General features: G+C 41.3%; 1 protein-coding gene across 2 annotated transcripts; it reads left to right on the top strand.

The window, feature by feature from the left end:
* Positions 1-355: 355 nt before the first annotated feature.
* C9H11orf97 (chromosome 9 C11orf97 homolog) lies at positions 356-16,206 on the top strand. 2 transcript variants are annotated; one of them, XM_032356779.1, is made up of 5 exons: positions 356-955; positions 5,453-5,557; positions 6,985-7,047; positions 11,260-11,385; positions 15,918-16,206. In XM_032356779.1, the coding sequence occupies exons 1-5, from the start codon at positions 772-774 to the stop codon at positions 15,920-15,922; spliced, it is 483 nt and encodes a 160-aa protein (XP_032212670.1). In that variant the 5' UTR covers positions 356-771; the 3' UTR covers positions 15,923-16,206. The 2 variants fall into 2 exon arrangements, with proteins under 2 accessions (XP_032212670.1, XP_032212671.1); XM_032356780.1 differs by lacking the exon at positions 6,985-7,047 and having other exon boundaries at positions 364-955.
* The last annotated feature ends 1,973 nt before the right edge of the window (positions 16,207-18,179 follow it).

Raw genomic sequence — 18,179 nt, 5'->3', positions numbered from 1 at the left:
CCCTGTATTTGGTTACGAGTTTGTAGAGCTACGACTCTGTAAAATAATGCACACGTAGCCTTCAGGAAATTAACACGCCCTAATTTACTTTTTAATGATGGCAAAAAGAGAACAGCAATGTCCTGCTCCAACTAAAGCTGTAGATTTTCCCACTTGCTACTCAAATCAAACTTTTCTGAATTTGATTTTTCTCCTCTGTAAAATTAGTCATTATATATAGATTGAAATAGCTCGTGAATACAAAAAGTGCTTGAAAATAAGAGTTGTTTAAAAGCAACGTAATCCAAAAGTTTGGGACCTCAGCATTCATTTATTGGATCACGTTGTGAGTAGCAGGGAGCGGGACACGAGCGCATCGCTGCGTGGGACTAGCGACCTCACCTTGAACTCACCTGTCTGGTGCCTGCCCTCACCCACCCCTCCTACCTGTGCCGGGTGGCGAGCTGTTCTTGGGCCCTGCGACCTTGGGTAATCTCCTTAGCTTTTCGGAATCTCGGTTTCCCTGCCCGGGAATAGGAAAGCAACTCCTGCGACGCTGGGGTGAGAAACAACCATGAGATTTGGCTGTGTTGGTCGGGAGGTGATGGCAGCCGCGTAACTTCACCGCCGTCCTGGGCGCGCGGGACTCTTGGGGGAGGCGAGCGGAGAGCGTCTGGGGAAGCGAGGATCTGCGGTCGCTACGGCAACCCGCGACGCCGGGCGTTCCCAGGCAGCCCGCGGCGGAGCAGAGAAGGCCAGCGGGCCCCCGGCTTCGAGCAAGGCCCCCGCGGCATGAGACGGGAGGAAGCGGCGGTGGTGACCGCGGTGGCGGCGCCGGAGGCGGGCCGCGACGGGGAGCAGCCTCTGCAGCCCGCGGGGCTGGGGCGCGGGGCGCGCGGGGAGCCCGGCGGTGGCAGCGGAGGCGGCGGCGGCGGCGGCGGCGGCGGGATTGGCCCCCAGGACCCCTGCGGACCGTGTGAGTTCCCCTCCGCTCGCGCACTCTGCCCGCGGGGACGCGGGACGCGTGGAACGCGGGAAAGGGGAACCGGGAGGGGCGATCGGGAGTGCGACTGGCTGAAGGGCTGAAGGGCCTTCGCAAAACGCTACCTGAGCCCAGGTAGGCCTCCAGCCTGATAGAGCGGCATCGGCCTGGAGGGTATTGAAAGAAAAACGTGTGAATGTAGTTGTAAATATCTGTACGATATAAAATTTGAAATTTATATATAATAAAATATAAAATGTATAAACGTTTGTAATATGGATATATATACATACGCAGAGAGAGATAAACAACATGGATCTTTTTTTTGCCAGTTCCTTCATTTTACAGACCAGGAAACTGAGGTTGAGGATAGTGGAAATGACTTGCCTCCAGGGACTCAGTCAGTGCTGGAGAAGAACTTAAAACGCTCACCTCACCTGTCTGGGACTCTCAGTTCATCAGTTATGATACCTGATGCCTGTAGAATCTCACCGTTACCGGCTACTTGTGTGTGTGTGTGTGTGTGTGTGTGTGTTTTAAGATTTTATTTATTTATTTGACAGAGAGAGATCACAAGTAGGCAGAGAGGCAGGCAAAGAGAGAGCCTGATGCGGGACTCAATCCCAGCACCCTGAGATCATGACCTGAGCGGAAGGCAGCGGCTTAACCCACTGAGCCACCCAGGCACCCCTACCGGTTACTTCTTAACACACGGTTTCTTTCCTGCCAAACACACAAACGATGGTCAAGTGATTGAAGGCAGTTCTCGTCCAGAGTCACAACCAAGAGGGCGGAAGCTTGAGTCCGGTCCAGGCCTCGGTGCCCAGCCATACTGTGCCATGAATTTATATTTCACAGTCTTCCTGTGCTCTGCGGGTTTTCAGGAAGGGCCAAGGAATGATGATGGGGAAAGTTATAAGTAGGACAAAGAGGAATGCCAGCAGTTTCTGGCTCTTCTTGATTGCCTCTCTAGAGACCCACCTCAGCTTGCAGCAGGAGCTCCGCAGACCCCAGGAGGGAGGGGGGCTGAAGTGGCTCAGCTCCTCTGCCTCAGGGGGCCACACACCCTCCTCCCAGGACACCTCATTAAAGAGCTGCAGAACCAGTGTCTCCTAGAGAAAGAGCCTCTCCCTCAGCATCTGTCCCAATATGACCAGGATACCTCCTCATTCCTTTGGTTACCAACAGCATAGTAGAGGCCTTACCTAGAACAAGGAAATCCAGTATATTTACATATTCAGTATATTTAAGGGCATCCTTACTCTGACTTCAAATTCTGTCTGGGAATTTTCTCGTTAAAGATTCTGGAAATGAGAGGTTTTTTAGTCCTGTGGGGTCCTAAAGGTGGGATTGATCATTAACTTGTTAATTCAACAAATACTGAGTCCTCACTGCATGCCAGGCATTGGGCTAGTTGCGGAGTAGTGAGTGATGAATTAAGGCATGTGTCTAAACTTTGAGGACCTCAGAAAGTCAGGGTTGGGGCATAAAGCACTGGTGCCTCATCCCCCCAGAGAACCTCCTTTTCCGGCCTCAGCCTGAGTACCCACCGACACCCACATGAAGTACCCGTTCGATGGTCAAATGTTTTTGACATCAGACAGTCTTCTGTCTCTCTGTAGCTTCTACTCCCTAATCAGATATGACCTGAAATATACACAGACGAAATGTGGTCCTTTCTCGGTAAAACATCCTTAAATTATATGAAAGTAGCTATTTGAACAGCCACCGAATTTTTCATAGCCTTCAGAGTCATTTTTAAAATACTTTGTAGCACTCTCCCCATGCTGGCTAACCTCTTCCAACATTCTCCAGTTTATTAAATCACTGAATCCAGTATTCTGGGTGTGATCAGTTTAGGATAGTGTGCTGGGACTATAACCTCCCTTGATCTAAAATTTCTACTTCTATTAAATGGACCCAGAATCAACGAGCTGTTTTGGCAGGCACACTGTATTATAAACACATATAACAAAAGCAGTCTATGTCATCCTTAGTTTCTCTTTCCCCTGTTGTCCAACTGAAAACATTTGATCCAGGCTTTTTCTCTTATTTATGCAGTAAATTTGTTTCATCCTTAAATGCAAGTCATTATATTTATCCCCATCAGTACCATTCCATGAATTTTAGCACTTCATCCCAGGTATAGAAGCAGCCCTTTGACTCTTTCAGCAAGTCTGTGCCATTCTCACAATCAGTGGGTAGGCAGCTCCTCCTTATATCCAAATCAGCAAACTAGGTAGAAGTTCCAATAGTTCCGAGGATTGTCTCTGGAAGTCCCTGATCTGTCATTCAGTATCCTCAGGGTGGGCATTCTGCCTCCCACAAATACACTTTATCAAATGCCTTGCTGAGATGCAGCTACACTGTGGCTACGACAACTTCCTAGCCTGGCTAGTTTAGTACCTTGGGTTGGGGAGAGTTAGGTAGGCATGACTTTTAATTTGTATGAATAGTTTTGTGATTTCTGAGAGTTACTTGCTCAACTATAGAATAGGAATAATTATACATGCCCATAGAGTCATTTTGAGAAAGAGAAATAATAAATGTAATATGCTAATAATATATGTATAGTAGCGTTCAATAGATTACAGCAGTTATTAACAGCTCTTAACAAAAGAAAACAGTTTAATCTGGAATAATATTGTTCTTAGTGGTTCTCAACACTTAGAAATTACTGTTTCTCATTAGCTATACTTACAAGCCATCTGTTGGCTAACCCACTCAAAATGTTGGTGAAGATCAACATAGGCTGCTATGTTAGAGTTTGTAGAAGTTTTTTCTTTTTTCCCCTCTTCTCTCCTTACGTTTCTTGCCTTCCTTCCTCTCTCTCTTCCTTCCTTCTCTCCTTCCTTCCTCAATTCCATCCTTTTTTCTTTCCTTTTTGGAATGGGGAATATTAGCCTATACTAAGCTCTTTGCTGTTCTAATTTTTCTCAGTTCCTCAAAACCTTTAGTGATTTCCTCTGTAAATTCTTGTAGCAGCAGGGCTGAAATTCGTCAAGAGACTGAACTTAGAGCAGGCGATCTCATCTGTTCTACGGAGCTATGACAGAATTTTCTTCCCTCTTAGCCATGTTTCTTAAACCCTTTTCTATCTTATGATCAAAGCTAACTCCCACCTTACATTCATATGACTCCTAAGTTTTGGGAAACAAAAATGAGAGGCAGAAAGTATCTAATTCTACCTTGTTCATATCTGAGGGTGTGTTTGAGTCTTCATGACCAGGAGTGACCCAGGACCACAACCAGAGGCAGTGGTCTCTTACCCTTTTGGGGCCAGTCCATACACAAGTCAAATCTATTCACCTGTGTTCTTTACTGGTTAGTCTGGGAAAACTAATCACATCTGAAATAGCTAACATGTTGGGTTGGTTAGGTTTTCCATGGTTCCTTGCACTGAGCTTTTGAGTGCCAAGATTAGAAATACTGGTTCCCTGACATTCACAAGGCTGGACTCACCAGATTCTGTCCTAGGATTCTGATGAGCTGATCAAAAAACTTCCCTGCTATATGGTATTTATGGTCTGATAAGGAAGACATAGATTCAAATAATAGTTACATAAATAGGGGCATATCAGGCAAATGAAGCCATTTATAAATCACAATAAATGAAATGAAAGAAAAAAGGAGAGTCCTATGCAAAAAAAGTATCCAGGTACGTTGTACAGTCAGGGAAAGCATCCCCAAAGAACTGAGCTTTAAGCCTACACTTGAAATTTGAGTATAAGTTACCCAGGCAAAAATATTAGGAGAAAGGCAGCTCAGGCACAAAATAGAATGTGCATAGGCTTTGGTGTGGGAAAGGACAGAAGGGCCAATGATGGAGCAAGATATTGCTAAGGTACTTAGAACAAATAAGCTGCTCCTCTACAGTAGCAGTGATGTCCTACAGGGCCAGGCTTAGAGGCTAGGAAAAAGTCATATGTCCATAAGCAATTCGCTACTACAGCTCACATTTACCTCTCAAAATGATGATTAAATAAGACTGAGGTTGTCCTGTGTTATGTAGCAGGATTGTAAGCTCCAAGCAATTCGCTACTACAGCTCACATTTACCTCTCAAAATGATGATTAAATAAGACTGAGGTTGTCCTGTGTTATGTAGCAGGATTGTAAGCTCCATAGGCGTATCTGCCTTATTCATTGCTTGTCCTCTGCCCCTAGCCCAATGCCTGGCACTGAGTAGGTCTTTAATAAGGATTTATCAAATAATTGAGTTTTCTTGAAGCTAAGGAAGAACTCCCTATATTTCTTTCTAACACCTAAAAGAGGTGCTGAAACTTAACCACAAAAGTTCAGGAATTATGTGAAAGTATAAGGTCCCAAAAGAACCAAAAAGGGATCTTTTCAAAATAGAGTCTTAGGGTGAATCAGCTGCTGTTTGTATGGATGCATGTATCTTTTTAAGAAATAATGATTCATGTAGGTATAATGGAAGGTTTGGCCTAATATTTATGATAAATAATCAATTTTATTAATGTGTTTACAGGGAAGAAATTCTTGTATTCTGAGCCACATAAGAGAATTAAGGAAGTACTAGAAGAAGAACTGTATATTAAAAGAGATGAATGCCACATTAAAAATCCACCTGCAGGTAATCTCTGTGACAGACAAAGTGTACTTATGAAATGAATAGGAAATTACCTATTTAATGGTAGAGTGATTATTTTATTTATTACAAAACCATGGCTATCAAAAGAAAAATGGATCCTTGGGAAATTCTTGAACTAATTTCACACTTATTTTGCCTGTGTCCAAATAAGCTTATTTTTACAAAAAAAAAAAAAGCCTAAGTATCAGTATCTACATTGCTGTCCCACATTTTTGGCGGAGTTATTTCTATTTAATGAGAAGTAGAATTTTTTCCAAGAAAAGCACAGTAACATCTTCAATCTTTATCAATGTGAGTGTGACCAAGAACAGTGGTTCCCAGAGTTTAGATTTCATCAGAATTACCCAGGAATCTGTTCAAAGCAGGCTGCTGGTACCCATCTCTAGAGTTCCTGGCTTAGTAATTCCTGGGTAAGGGGTCAGCAAGTTGCATTTCTACCAAGTTTCCAGTAGGTTTTGAGGCTGATGGTCCAGGGACTCGATTTGAAGATCACTGACCCAGAAGAATCAAAGTCATTTACATAGGTCAAATCATCCAAGGATTTTACTGTATATACATATAGTTTATGGGTTATCTCTCTAGGCATTGATAGTTCATTTGAGAAAAGACATGCTGTAAAAGCCCAGAATCCCTCACAGACTCTTTTTTTTTTTTTTTTTTAAATAGGCTCCACGTTGTGGAGCCCAATGTAGGACTTGAACTCACAACCCTGAGACCAAAACCCATACTGAAGTCAAGAGTCAGAGGCTTAAAGGACTGAGCCACTATTCCCCTAGTGGTTAGAAAAAATTTTAAGTCTCATGCTATTCTATTTTGGGGTTACTTTCATTTATACACTTAAAAATTTTATAACTTATATAACAGTTAGATTATGTATTATTCTTATTGGATGCATTTAATTGTGAGATAATCTAAGTGATTATAAAAATCCATTTTTCTAAGCAACCTTTTTAAATGTCCTTCATGTAAAATGGAAATGCTTGGGCTGCGTTCTCATAATCTCCACCAGAGGTCGCACAGAGGTGCTCTTTTAGCTTAAAAAATCCTTCAAAGCTGAGAGTGGATTCTGTAAGGTTAAATTTTATTTTTATTTTATTTTTTAAAAGATTTTATTTATTTATTTGACAGAGAGAGATCACAAGCAGGCAGAGAGGCAGGCAGAGAGAGAGAGGAGGAAGCCGGCTCCCTGCTGAGCCAAGAGCCCGATGCGGGACTCGATCCCACCACCCTGAGATCATGACCCAAGCCGAAGGCAGCAGCTTAACCCACTGAGCCACCCAGGCGCCCCTGTAAGGTTAAATTTTAAAGGGGCTTTATTTACGGAAAACAAGCTACTAATTTGTTTTTCTTTTTCTGTTCTTAAAAAAAAATTAAAATGGCTGGACGCCCCGTGCGCTTGGCTACAACAGGAATGCAGCCTCTAGAGGGCGTGCCATGCCTTCTGCTTACTCTCCGGGCATTGGCAGCTCTGGGCGAGCCACTGAACTTTCTATTGCAGGATTTTCTTGTGACATACTCCTTTAAATATATGCTGAGAGCTGGGGCTTCATATACCCTGAGAGCTGGGGCTTCTCTTTCTGGGGAACACAGCTTGTCACATTCATGCAGAATTCTGCATAAAACTTTTAGGGACTCGTATGCCTCCGACGGCCTCGCTTCCTGGATGTTAAGGGTAAGTACACTAGACCCATTGTCTCCACTTCTCCACTTCTTGTTTACTTCTTCACCCATTGCAAATAGGCTTTGGTTTCCATGAGCCTGTTCTTTTCCATGAAACTGTTCTATTCCAGATGGTGAATGACCTTCTCTTGAAGGTCAAATCCAATGATCTTGAGAGTCTAATACAATCCAGAAACTCACCAAACTCAACTTCTCTGTATCCTCTGACATAATTGTTTACTCCTTCCCTTTGGGAGCACTTTAGCCTGGAGGTCAGCATGGTTCAGCCTCCCGGTTTTGCTGGTACGACTCCCCATCGTCTTTGCTGGCTCTCTCTCCTCCTCACCTCTAAACTTTTCGAAGCTCATAGGCCCTTCTCTCCATCTATATTCACTCCCTGAGTGATCACATCTAGTCCTGTGTGCCAATGACTAAAATTTCTCTCTCTAGCCTCTGCTTTCCTGTCGAATCCCAAAAGCCTGTTTAACTTCCCACCTGTGTGTCTACTAGGTCTCTTGCACTGAACATGTCCAGAATGGAACTCTATTCTATACCACTCTTCAACAGCTTTTCCTCATCTCAGGAAATGGCATCACCATTCACTCTGTTGCTTACACCAAACACTTGAAAGTCAAATCTTCATACTTCAGATCCAGTCCTCAGCTCATCCTATTGAATCTGAATGGAAATACATTGCAAAGCTGCCCAACTAAAGCCTTGTCCAAACCGCCATGATCACTTACAAGCTCAGTAGTAGCATCCTCTAGCACCTTCTACTGCTGTCCCCACAGTGCATTCTCTGCAGAGAACCCTAAAGGATCTCTTACAACATAAGTCATTGTCCACCACCTCCATGTTCAAGACCCTCCAATGGCTCCTTATGATTCTTAGGCTAGATTTCAGGCCCCGTGTATGGTCTGCTCACCTTTCTGAACTCAGCTCCCCCACTTTCCCACTTCACTTTAGCCATACGGCTTTCCTTGATGTTCTGGATCATACCAAACCATTTTCACCTCAGAAACTTTCCACTTCCCCTAAACCATCAATTGTCTTTTTCCCTCTTCCTTCAAGTTTCAGCTGAAATGCCACCTTCTCAGAAGTAACCTACCAGGTTAAAGTAGAAACTACCTACTCTCTCAATTACTCTCTAATCTTTTATACAACTTTCTTCTTTCTGCTTTTTAAAAATCACCTCCTGAAGTTATATATGTGTCTGTAAATTCTTTTTTTAAAAAAAAGATTTTATTTATTTATTTGACAGATAGAGATCACAAGTAGGCAGAGAGTCAGGCAGAGAGAGAAGGGGAAGCAGGCTCCCTGCTGAGCAGAGAGCCTGATGTGGGGCTCGATCCCAGGCCCCTGGGATCATGCCCTGAGCCGAAGGCAGAGGCTTTAACCCACTGAGCCACCTAGGCACCCCGTGTCTGTATATTCTTTATTGACTATCTGTCCCACAAGAACATAAGATGCATGAGGACAGGGTCTTTATTTTGCTTACTACAAATCCTCATGAAAGCTGTGTGATACAGGCAGCTGCTTAACCCACTGAGCCACCCAGGCGTCCCCCAAACTTTGTAAGGTTTTGACAGAAGGAGATTGTGGAGTCTTCCTTGAAGGTCTTTGAGGGTGGGGGAAGAAACAAGCTTGGCCAGATACCTTCAGCTACTTCGTTCAGGAGTGGGGAGGGAGAGGCAAGTATTGACATTCCACGTGGTCAATCAGCTCATCGAAACAGAATCTGAGTCTGTGCTTGGGACAGGAAAATCATTGTCCTTGTAAAAATAATAGCTACCATTTACTGAGTGCAAAGAACTGTAAATCTATTTCATCCAAATCCTGTAATAATTCTTCGAGCTAGACATTATCCCCATTTCAAAGTTGAGGAAACAGAGACACATTGGGTTCACTAACTTATCCAAAGCCATACTACTGGCAGGTGATGAAGCAAAGACAGAAACCCAGATTCCTTCTAAACCCAAACACCGTGCCCCTAATCACTACAGGGTCCAGAATCTTTAGGGAAGAATCAGACGTTAGCGTGAATATCAGTAGGCAACCTCGGATCTGTGGATATTATATTTGGGCGTTATAATTTGGGCATTATAATTTGCAGCTTCAGAAATGGTAAAAACAACATATTTAACTAACTTGAATAACCTTACTTGAGCTGGGTCACTGTTTTTCACAAGACAGATTTTCACCAGAGGCTTGTTGACTGACTCTCAAGTGCTTTTAAGCTACGGAGGACACTTGGGTACAAATCAGATCACTAAGACAGTACTTACTAAATGGCATCAGGAGTTAAGATGACGATTTGCTTTGTTTCAGTGAGTAGACATTGCATCTGGAATATTAGTCTATGGTGTTTCCAGTGAGCTTGTTGTTTTCATTCAAGGGGCGATTAAGTAGCATCTAGGTCAATTTTTTAGAAGATTGTTGAAAGTATTTGCTAAATTAATATGGTAACTTTGGGCTATATTATCTTTGGATATTTGTATTTGGATGAATTAAATCAGAAGCAGATAGGACAGACCCCATGAAGTGTCTGTATTAACTAGTCTATTTTCAATCCTTTTGTGTGTCGGTGTATGTGTTTCTATATTGACTTCTCACCTCTGTCTTCAGGGGCCAGCTAAATGATCTAATAGCACTATAGAGGTTTTTTTTTTTTTTTTGCACATTATTTATTTATTTATTGATTGATTGATTGATTTTTAACTTTTTTTTTTCAAATTTTTTATTTTTTATAAACATATATTTTTATCCCCAGGGGTACAGGTCTGTGAATCACCAAGTTTACACACTTCACAGCACTCACCAAAGCACATACCCTCCCCAATGTCCATAATCCCACCCCCTTCTCCCAACCTCCCTCTCCCCAGCAACCCTCAGTGAGATTAAGAGTCACTTATGGTTTGTCTTCCTCCCAATTCCATCTTGTTTCATTGATTCTTCTTCTATCCACTTAAGCCCCCATGTTGCATCACCACTTCCTCATATCAGGGAGATCATATGATAGTTGTCTTTCTCCGCTTGACTTATTTCGCTAAGCATGATATGCTCTAGTTCCATCCATGTTGTCGCAAATGGCAAGATTTCATTTCTTTTGATGGCTGCATAGTATTCCATTGTGTATATATACCACATCTTCTTGATCCATTCATCTGTTGATGGACATCTAGGTTCTTTCCATAGTTTGGTTATTGTGGACATTGCTGCTATAAACATTCGGGTGCACGTGCCCCTTTGGATCACTACGTTTGTATCTTTAGGGTAAATATCCAGTAGTGCTATTGCTGGGTCATAGGGCAGTTCTATTTTCAACATTTTGAGGAACCTCCATGCTGTTTTCCAGAGTGGCTGCACCAGCTTGCATTCCCACCAACAGTGTAGGAGGGTTCCCCTTTCTCCGCATCCTCGCCAGCATCTGTCATTTCCTGAATTGTTGATTTTAGCCATTCTGACTGGTGTGAGGTGATATCTCATTGTGGTTTTGATTTGTATTTCCCAGATGCCCAGTGATATGGAGCACTTCTTCATGTGTCTGTTGGCCATCTGGATGTCTTCTTTGCAGAAATGTCTGTTCATGTCCTCTGCCCATTTCTTGATTGGATTATTTGTTCTTTGGGTGTTGAGTTTGCTAAGTTCTTTATAGATTTTGGACACTAGTCCTTTATCTGATATGTCGTTTGCAAATATCTTCTCCCATTCTGTCAGTTGTCTTTTGATTTTATTAACTGTTTCCTTTGCTATGCAAAAGCTTTTGATCTTGATGAAATCCCAATAGTTCATTTTTGCCCTTGCTTCCCAGCACTGTAGAGGTTTAACTGCCTATAAGAGTAATTGAATGACCTGAAATAAGAGATGAAACAAATGCTAAAGACCTTGGGTAGTTTGATTAATCAAACAAAATTAAGCTCCAACCAAATGGCTGCAAAGATAATCACCGAGTAAATACTTCTAAAAGATGTACTAAAAAGAAACCCAGCTAATAATTGTCATCTTGCTTCTGAAAATATTGACAGTGGCCCTGGAAGGGATTTGGAGCATTAAAAGAAATCTCCCGTTGGGAGGTTTGAAGCTGGGACCGACGAGCAGAAACAGTTTGCTGCCGCAAGCCAAGTACTATTCAAGGCACGGAGGGCTGAGAAGTAAGATCCTGATACTCTTGACTTCTGCTGAAAGCCCCAAGTGTGCTGATTAGTTCACAGCTCAGTGGTGGATGCTTTATTTCAAGTTTTTTTTTTAAATGATTTTATTTATTTATTTGAGAGAGAGAGAGAGAGAGAGAGAGAGATCATGAGAGGAAAGAGATCAGGGGGAGAAGAAGACTCCCTGCCGAGCAGGGAGTCTGATGTGGGACTCGATCCCAGGACTCCAGGATCAAGACCTGAGCCGAAGGCAGTCACTTAACCAACTGAGCCACCCAGGCGCCCCTATTTCAAGTTTTCAATCAAGATGCAATCTTTTTCTTTTCTTTTTTTTTTAAGATTTTTATTTATTTCTTTGACAGAGAGAGACACAGCGAGAGAGGGAACACAAGCAGGGGGAGTGGGATGGGAAGAAGCAAGCCTCCCACTGAGCAGGCAGACCGAAGCAGGACTCGATCCCAGAACCCTGGGATCATGACTTGAGCTGAACACAGATGCTTAAAAGACTAAGCTACCGAGGCACACCCCCACCTTTTTTTTTTTTTTTTAAGATTTTATTTATTTATTTGAGAGAGAGCACAGACAGAGAGGGAGAAGCAGACTCCCCACTGAGCAGAGAGCCTGACTCGAGGCTTGATCCCAGGACCCTGAGATCATGACCTGAGATGAAGGCAGAGCCTTAACTGACAGAGCCCCCCAAGCACCCTGAAATGCAATCTTGTTTTGATTTGCTTCTCCTGAGTTACTTTTGGCTTAGCCACACTACCCCATTATGGAACTTAAACAGTTAATAGTTAAGCTGGGCAAATTCCCCCATGGATACAATAGAAGTTCATACTCTTGAGTTACACTTGACTCTTTACTTTTTATGCACGAAGACTTTCTGGCATACAGTCAGCCTGGGTGGACTTTCTGGCACACAGCCAGCCTGGGTCGGGAGGAATCTTGCACTGTCCCCTTTTTTCCAGATCTTTGCTTCACGGTGGAAATGAGGAAAGGGAGATAAGGGAATTAAGGAAGAATCAGGCAACTACTTTGCCTGGCTCCCCGAGTTTTTCCCTATTTAACGTAAAGGCCACCCAGCTGGGCCTGACTCACTGGTCCTCACAGACATAAAGGTTGGAGCAAAATATTACTCACCCCTCACTATCATAACCAGTGTTTGCCTGGAAATTGGTGGTAGAATGTGGAGAACGTGGGCATCTTGGCATGGAAACACCAGCAGTGTCCAGATACCCTAGGGACCTGAAATAGGGTATATGAATCCTAAAACTAGTTCTGCAATTAGGAGGTCACCCTAGGATGAGAAGAGAGAAGTGGGTAAATGCCACCCACGGTTGGGTAATTTCACCCAAGAATTGACTCGTAATAGCAAATGCTGTATCACACTTATTTTTCTAGATTCTTCATGTATAACCTTCACTTTAATCTTAACAAGAATCACGTGATACAGGTAGAATTCAGTTTTTTAGATTAGGAAATGGAGGCACAGCATGGCTGAATAATTGACTGAGAGCCACTCAGCCCATGAGTGGACCTTCTGAGATCGGAACCCAGACAGCCAGTCTCCAGTGGCTTTTAACCACTGATATGATTGCCTCTATGAGCCAAACCGTGCCCAAGAGTTGGGGGGTCTGTTGAACCTAGAGTGGGGTGAGAGCACAGAAAAAGTGCCACAAAGGAGAAGGGTCTCCTGGGAGGCAGCCTCTAAGATCTGAATTCAGTAGGGAGAAAATATAGTCACTGAGAGACTGAGTAACATGGTGAAAGAAAGAAAACAAAACAAAACAAAACAAAAATTTGTTACCAGAGGGATACATGTAGCAAAAATGAACCAGTATGGAGATTTGGGGTCTATGATAAAGTAGTAGAAGCCACCATTTACCATGTGCTGCGCACAACGCTCAGTGTTTCATGTAGCTATGTAATTCACATGATCGCATAAGATGGGAGTTTTAATCTCTATTTTCCCAGTGAGGAAACTGAGGCACAGAAACATTACATTACTCAAGATCCTGTGTCTAGGAGGTGGTGAGAGCAGAACAACAAACCTGTGTCCTGCTGGCTTCTGAGATGATTCTCTTAACTTCCAGTAACTTCTAGTCACTGGACAACAAGGGTGGAACCAGTGGGGGTGGTAGTTAAACCCACACAAAGGCCAGGGCTAAGGGGACGTGGGGTTAGAATGATCCTGGGAGACGACTAAACTCAAAATCCACAAAGAGAGCAGTGTCCTGAAGTAATGGTTGATTCAACTCAAGTCTGGGCCTCTTGCCCATTGGGGGCTGTTTATTTCAACTTTCCACCCAATTTGTCAGGTTCTAATTATAGTGTCTAAATCCATCAATCCAAGAAAACTCCCAAAGTTATTTATTTTTAAAATGAATGATTTTCTAAATGCCATATTATAAAACTGGTTTGAAGAACAAATTACCTTCATGTGAAGACATTAAAGTCTAATTGATGACTGAATTCATCAGGTGTGAACATATGATTTTTAAAAAATGTGTGTTTGACTTTGACCATAATTGCATTATTTTCACCCATACAGTGTAGGAGAGACTTGTTCATTGCTCCCACTCATTTTTACTCACCCACAGTACCTTCTTGGCAGCCTCCAGGCCTCTATCTACAGCCCATGTCAAGCACTTACAGTGATCATGTTATAAGCTTTTTTTTTTGAGAGAGAGAGAACATAGGCGTGTGAGTGGTGGGGGCTAGGGAGAAGGGAAGAGAGGATTTTAAGCAGACTCCACACACAGCATGGGGCTGACACAGGGCTTGATCTCACGACCCTGAGATCATGACCTGAGCTGAAACCAAGAGTGGGACGCTTAACCAACTGAGACACCCAGGTGCCCCAACAGTGATCATGTTATAATATATAACTGCTATGGTTATGTATCTTAGCTTTGTATCTGTTAGTTATCAGCTACATTTTGCTGTATGAACTCCTACCATATGCTATACCAATCACAACTGATCAATCTACATGAATAAGACTGATAATGAAGAATTAGACTTCTCTCGTTATCAATAAAAAAGGTAGATGAGAGGCACAGAAATACCGTAGATAAACACATTCCACAGAGAATTTTACAACATTCATCAGCAGTAATTCATACATGATCAGAAACTCTAGGAAAGCATGAACTGTGTCTCTTTCATTCACCACCATGAACGTAGCATGGTGCCTGGCCCAGCAGGGACTTGGTCACTTGTTGTCATGAGAATGACCAATGAATGAGGAACCAGGGAGCGTATGTTGGATGTCTACTATACCTTTAGAGTCGTCTTGCTGCTGACCCACATAAATCTCTCCCTCCCCAGAAGTATAAGGCTTTCCCTACCCAAGTCTGCTAAATGAAACAGAATGTAAACAATAGAGGGAAAAGCAATGGAACCTATTGATTTTAGTGTGTCAATCGTGAAAAGTTGCATGTATTGTACATACACCTTAGAATTGTTTCTTTCAAAAACAGATTTTCCATAGATTACCATAGTTCCAGGAACTTCCATAAGATATACTTCCTTTAGATAACTCAGCCAATCTTCAGGCCATCTTTTTCCTATTCACTTTAGCTTTTTTTCCCTCTTTCTCATGAATAGCATGGTCATTGTAGTTATGACTCTCCCGACATTTAAGACACATTATTTAAAATTTAAATTTTAAGTAATTTAAAATTTAAATTTTAAATAATTTAAATAGTTATTAAATTAAATTTTAAATTAAATAATTTAAAATTTAAATTTTAAATAATATAATTTAAAATTTAAATTTTAAATAATTTAAAATTTAGAATCATAATCATCTAATTTTAGTTCTAAAACATGATTCTCTTAGAAACTACAAAGCAGCCGCTGTCTTCATCATACTAATAAGTTTTATTCCTTTCTTCTGTCATCTCCTTCTTCTGTGGCATATAATACAACAACTAAAGAAGTTGTCTAGCCCAGTATTTCTTAAGCTTTTATGGGTCTGTAAATGACATGGTATCTTATTAAAATTCAGATTCTGATACAGTAGGTGTCGGGTAGGGTCCAGGGTTTTGCATTTTTTTTAAAGCTCTATTTACTTATTGGAGAGAGCATGTGCACATACACATGTATACAAGTGGGGGAAGGTCGGAGGGCAAGGGGGAGGGGGACTCTCAAGTAGACTCCCTGCTAAGTGTGGAGCCTGACACAGGACTTGATCTCACAATCCATGAGATCAGGACCTGAGCTGAAATCAGTGCTTAACCAACTGAGCCACCCAGGATCCCCTAGGATTCTGCATTTCTAACCAGCTCCTAGGTGATGCCAGTGTTATTGGTCGGGACACTGTACTCTGAGCAATGAGGGTCTGGAAGACGGAGCAGTGGGTTCTTTAGTTACCTGGATCACATGGGTGTGGTTGTTATATTCTGCTCTACCAGATGAAGTGCTGTTGGGAACATTAAGTCAAATTTAGATTAAAATGGGATTGGGATTAAAGAGCATTTCACTAAAGTAAAAATTTACTGATTTTTTCACTATTTTCTTTACTCTAGGATAAGATGAATATGTTTTTTCCATCAAGAAGACACTTCCTCCACCTGATGTCTGAAAAATAGAGAACCCAAGCTTGTTTCACAGTTTAAGATGTATAAAAAAACTATATTCTTATTGTTGGTAATTAATTCCAATCTATAAATTAACCCAAGGCAAGGAAGGACTAGTGGCAAAATTTGATAAGCATCTGGAAACAATGAAGAAGAATATTATACTTACCTTTAGTTGGCACATTTGAAATACACTGGGTTTCTAGTCAGGTTATTTTATTAAATATGTGAAACATGATAAAAATGAAGGCATGTTTATTGAGTCTTTACTTGAAGGTAAGCATTATAAACCTTAACCCTTCACTCTAGTCTAATTATGCTCATCCATTGAAAAAACAAAACAAAACAAATAGAGGTGCCTGGCTGGCTTAGTCGGTAGAGCATTAACTCTTGCTCTCAGGGTCGTGAGTCCGAGTTCAAGATTGGGTGTGGAGCCTACTTAATTAAAGCAATAACAGTTTATTTATAAATGTATTTATTTACAAATAAATTAGTAAAAGAAAAATGTGGATGAAAGTCTCTAACTCAGAGACAACCATTTCAGTGCTAGTTTTGGTAGAGCTCATCATTTCTCTAGAATCTGTCCACTGAATAGTAGGGACCCAGGAAATTTATGGAGATCTAAAAAAGAATTTTACTAATACTATGGAGCTAAAAAGAGGTTAAAAGGAAGAGGGGAAAAAATTCTCCCCTACCCCTTGTCAAAAGTAATATATGTGCAAAGAAATATAAAACAAAGAAAACAAAGAAATATAAAGAGAAAAATATCTAAAATTTAATTCCCAGAAATAACCACGATAACACATTGATGTTTTTATTCTTTTTTCCTGTGCATGTTTTATTTTACATGTTCGAAATCACTCTGTGGAATATATATGTTTATTATTCCTTTTAAGGTAACATCATACAACTTCCCATTCATTAAAATAGAACTTTTTTGGTGGGGGGGTTGGAGTAGAGTTGGTACACAATGTTACATTAGTTTCAGGTGTACAGAATAGTGATTGGACAACTCTATACGTTATGCTATGCTCACTACAAATGTAGCTACAATCTGTCACAATGCAACAGTGTTACAATACCACTGGCTATATTTTCTATCCTGTACGTTTCACCCTGTTACTTATTTATTCCATAACTAGAAGCCTCTACCTCCCAGTCCCCTTCACCCATTTTGCCCATCCTCTCCTCCGGCAACCACTTGTTTGTTCTCTGTATTTACAGGTTTATTTTTGCTTTGTTTATTTCTTTTTTAGATTCCACATAAAAGTGAAATCATACAGTATTTGTCTTCTCTAATTTATTTTACTTAACATAATATCCTCTAGGTCCATCTCCATTGTCACAATGACAAGATCTCATTCTTCTTTATGACTGAGTAATATTTCATTGTATATATACACACCACATCTTCTTTATCCATTCATCTGCCAGTGGACACTTAGGTTGTTTCTATATCTTGGTTATTGCAAATAATTCTGCAATAAACAAGGAGTGCGTAGATCTTTTCAAATTAGTGTTTTCTAAAATATAACTTTATATAATTACATTTAAAAATCATAGATCCTAAATTTTTGTGTCTATCACTCTATTGTTTGGACATTTAGGTTTTTTCAGTTTTTCATTTTATACATAAATGTTGTAATAATTACTCATGTCCTCTTAAAAAATTCTTTTTCCCTTTATCCTAATTTTATACCTTTCATTTTCCTTCCTTTCTAGGCTAAGTTCATCTTAAAACTTTTTTCAGTTCTCATTTCTCAAGTTCATTTCTCAGTTTTAATGTAATAAATCAAATCAAGTCAACAAACATTTGTTGACTAGGTATGTCCCTTCCCTACTTAAAAATATTTACACTGCTGTGAAGTGTGTAAACCTGGTGATTCACAGACCTGTACCCCTGGGGATAGAGCATTATGCCTCCATCAGAAAGGATGAATACCCAACTTTTGTAGCAACATGGACGGGACTGGAAGAGATTATGCTGAGTGAAATAAGTCAAGCAGAGAGAGTCAATTATCATATGGTTTCACTTATTTGTGGAGCATAACAAATAGCATGGAGGACATGGGGACTTAGAGTGGAGAAGGGAGTTGGGGGAAATTGGAAGGGGAGGTGAACCATGAGAGACTATGGACTCTGAAAAACAATCTGAGGGGGTTTTGAAGGGATGGGAGGTGGGAGGTTGGGGTACCAGGTGGTGGGTATTAT

The sequence above is a fragment of the Mustela erminea genome, chromosome 9 (assembly GCF_009829155.1).
Source record: "Mustela erminea isolate mMusErm1 chromosome 9, mMusErm1.Pri, whole genome shotgun sequence".
NCBI lineage: Eukaryota > Metazoa > Chordata > Mammalia > Carnivora > Mustelidae > Mustela > Mustela erminea.
Note: the sequence above shows the minus strand (reverse complement) of the source record. Positions and strands in the feature narration are given on the sequence as shown.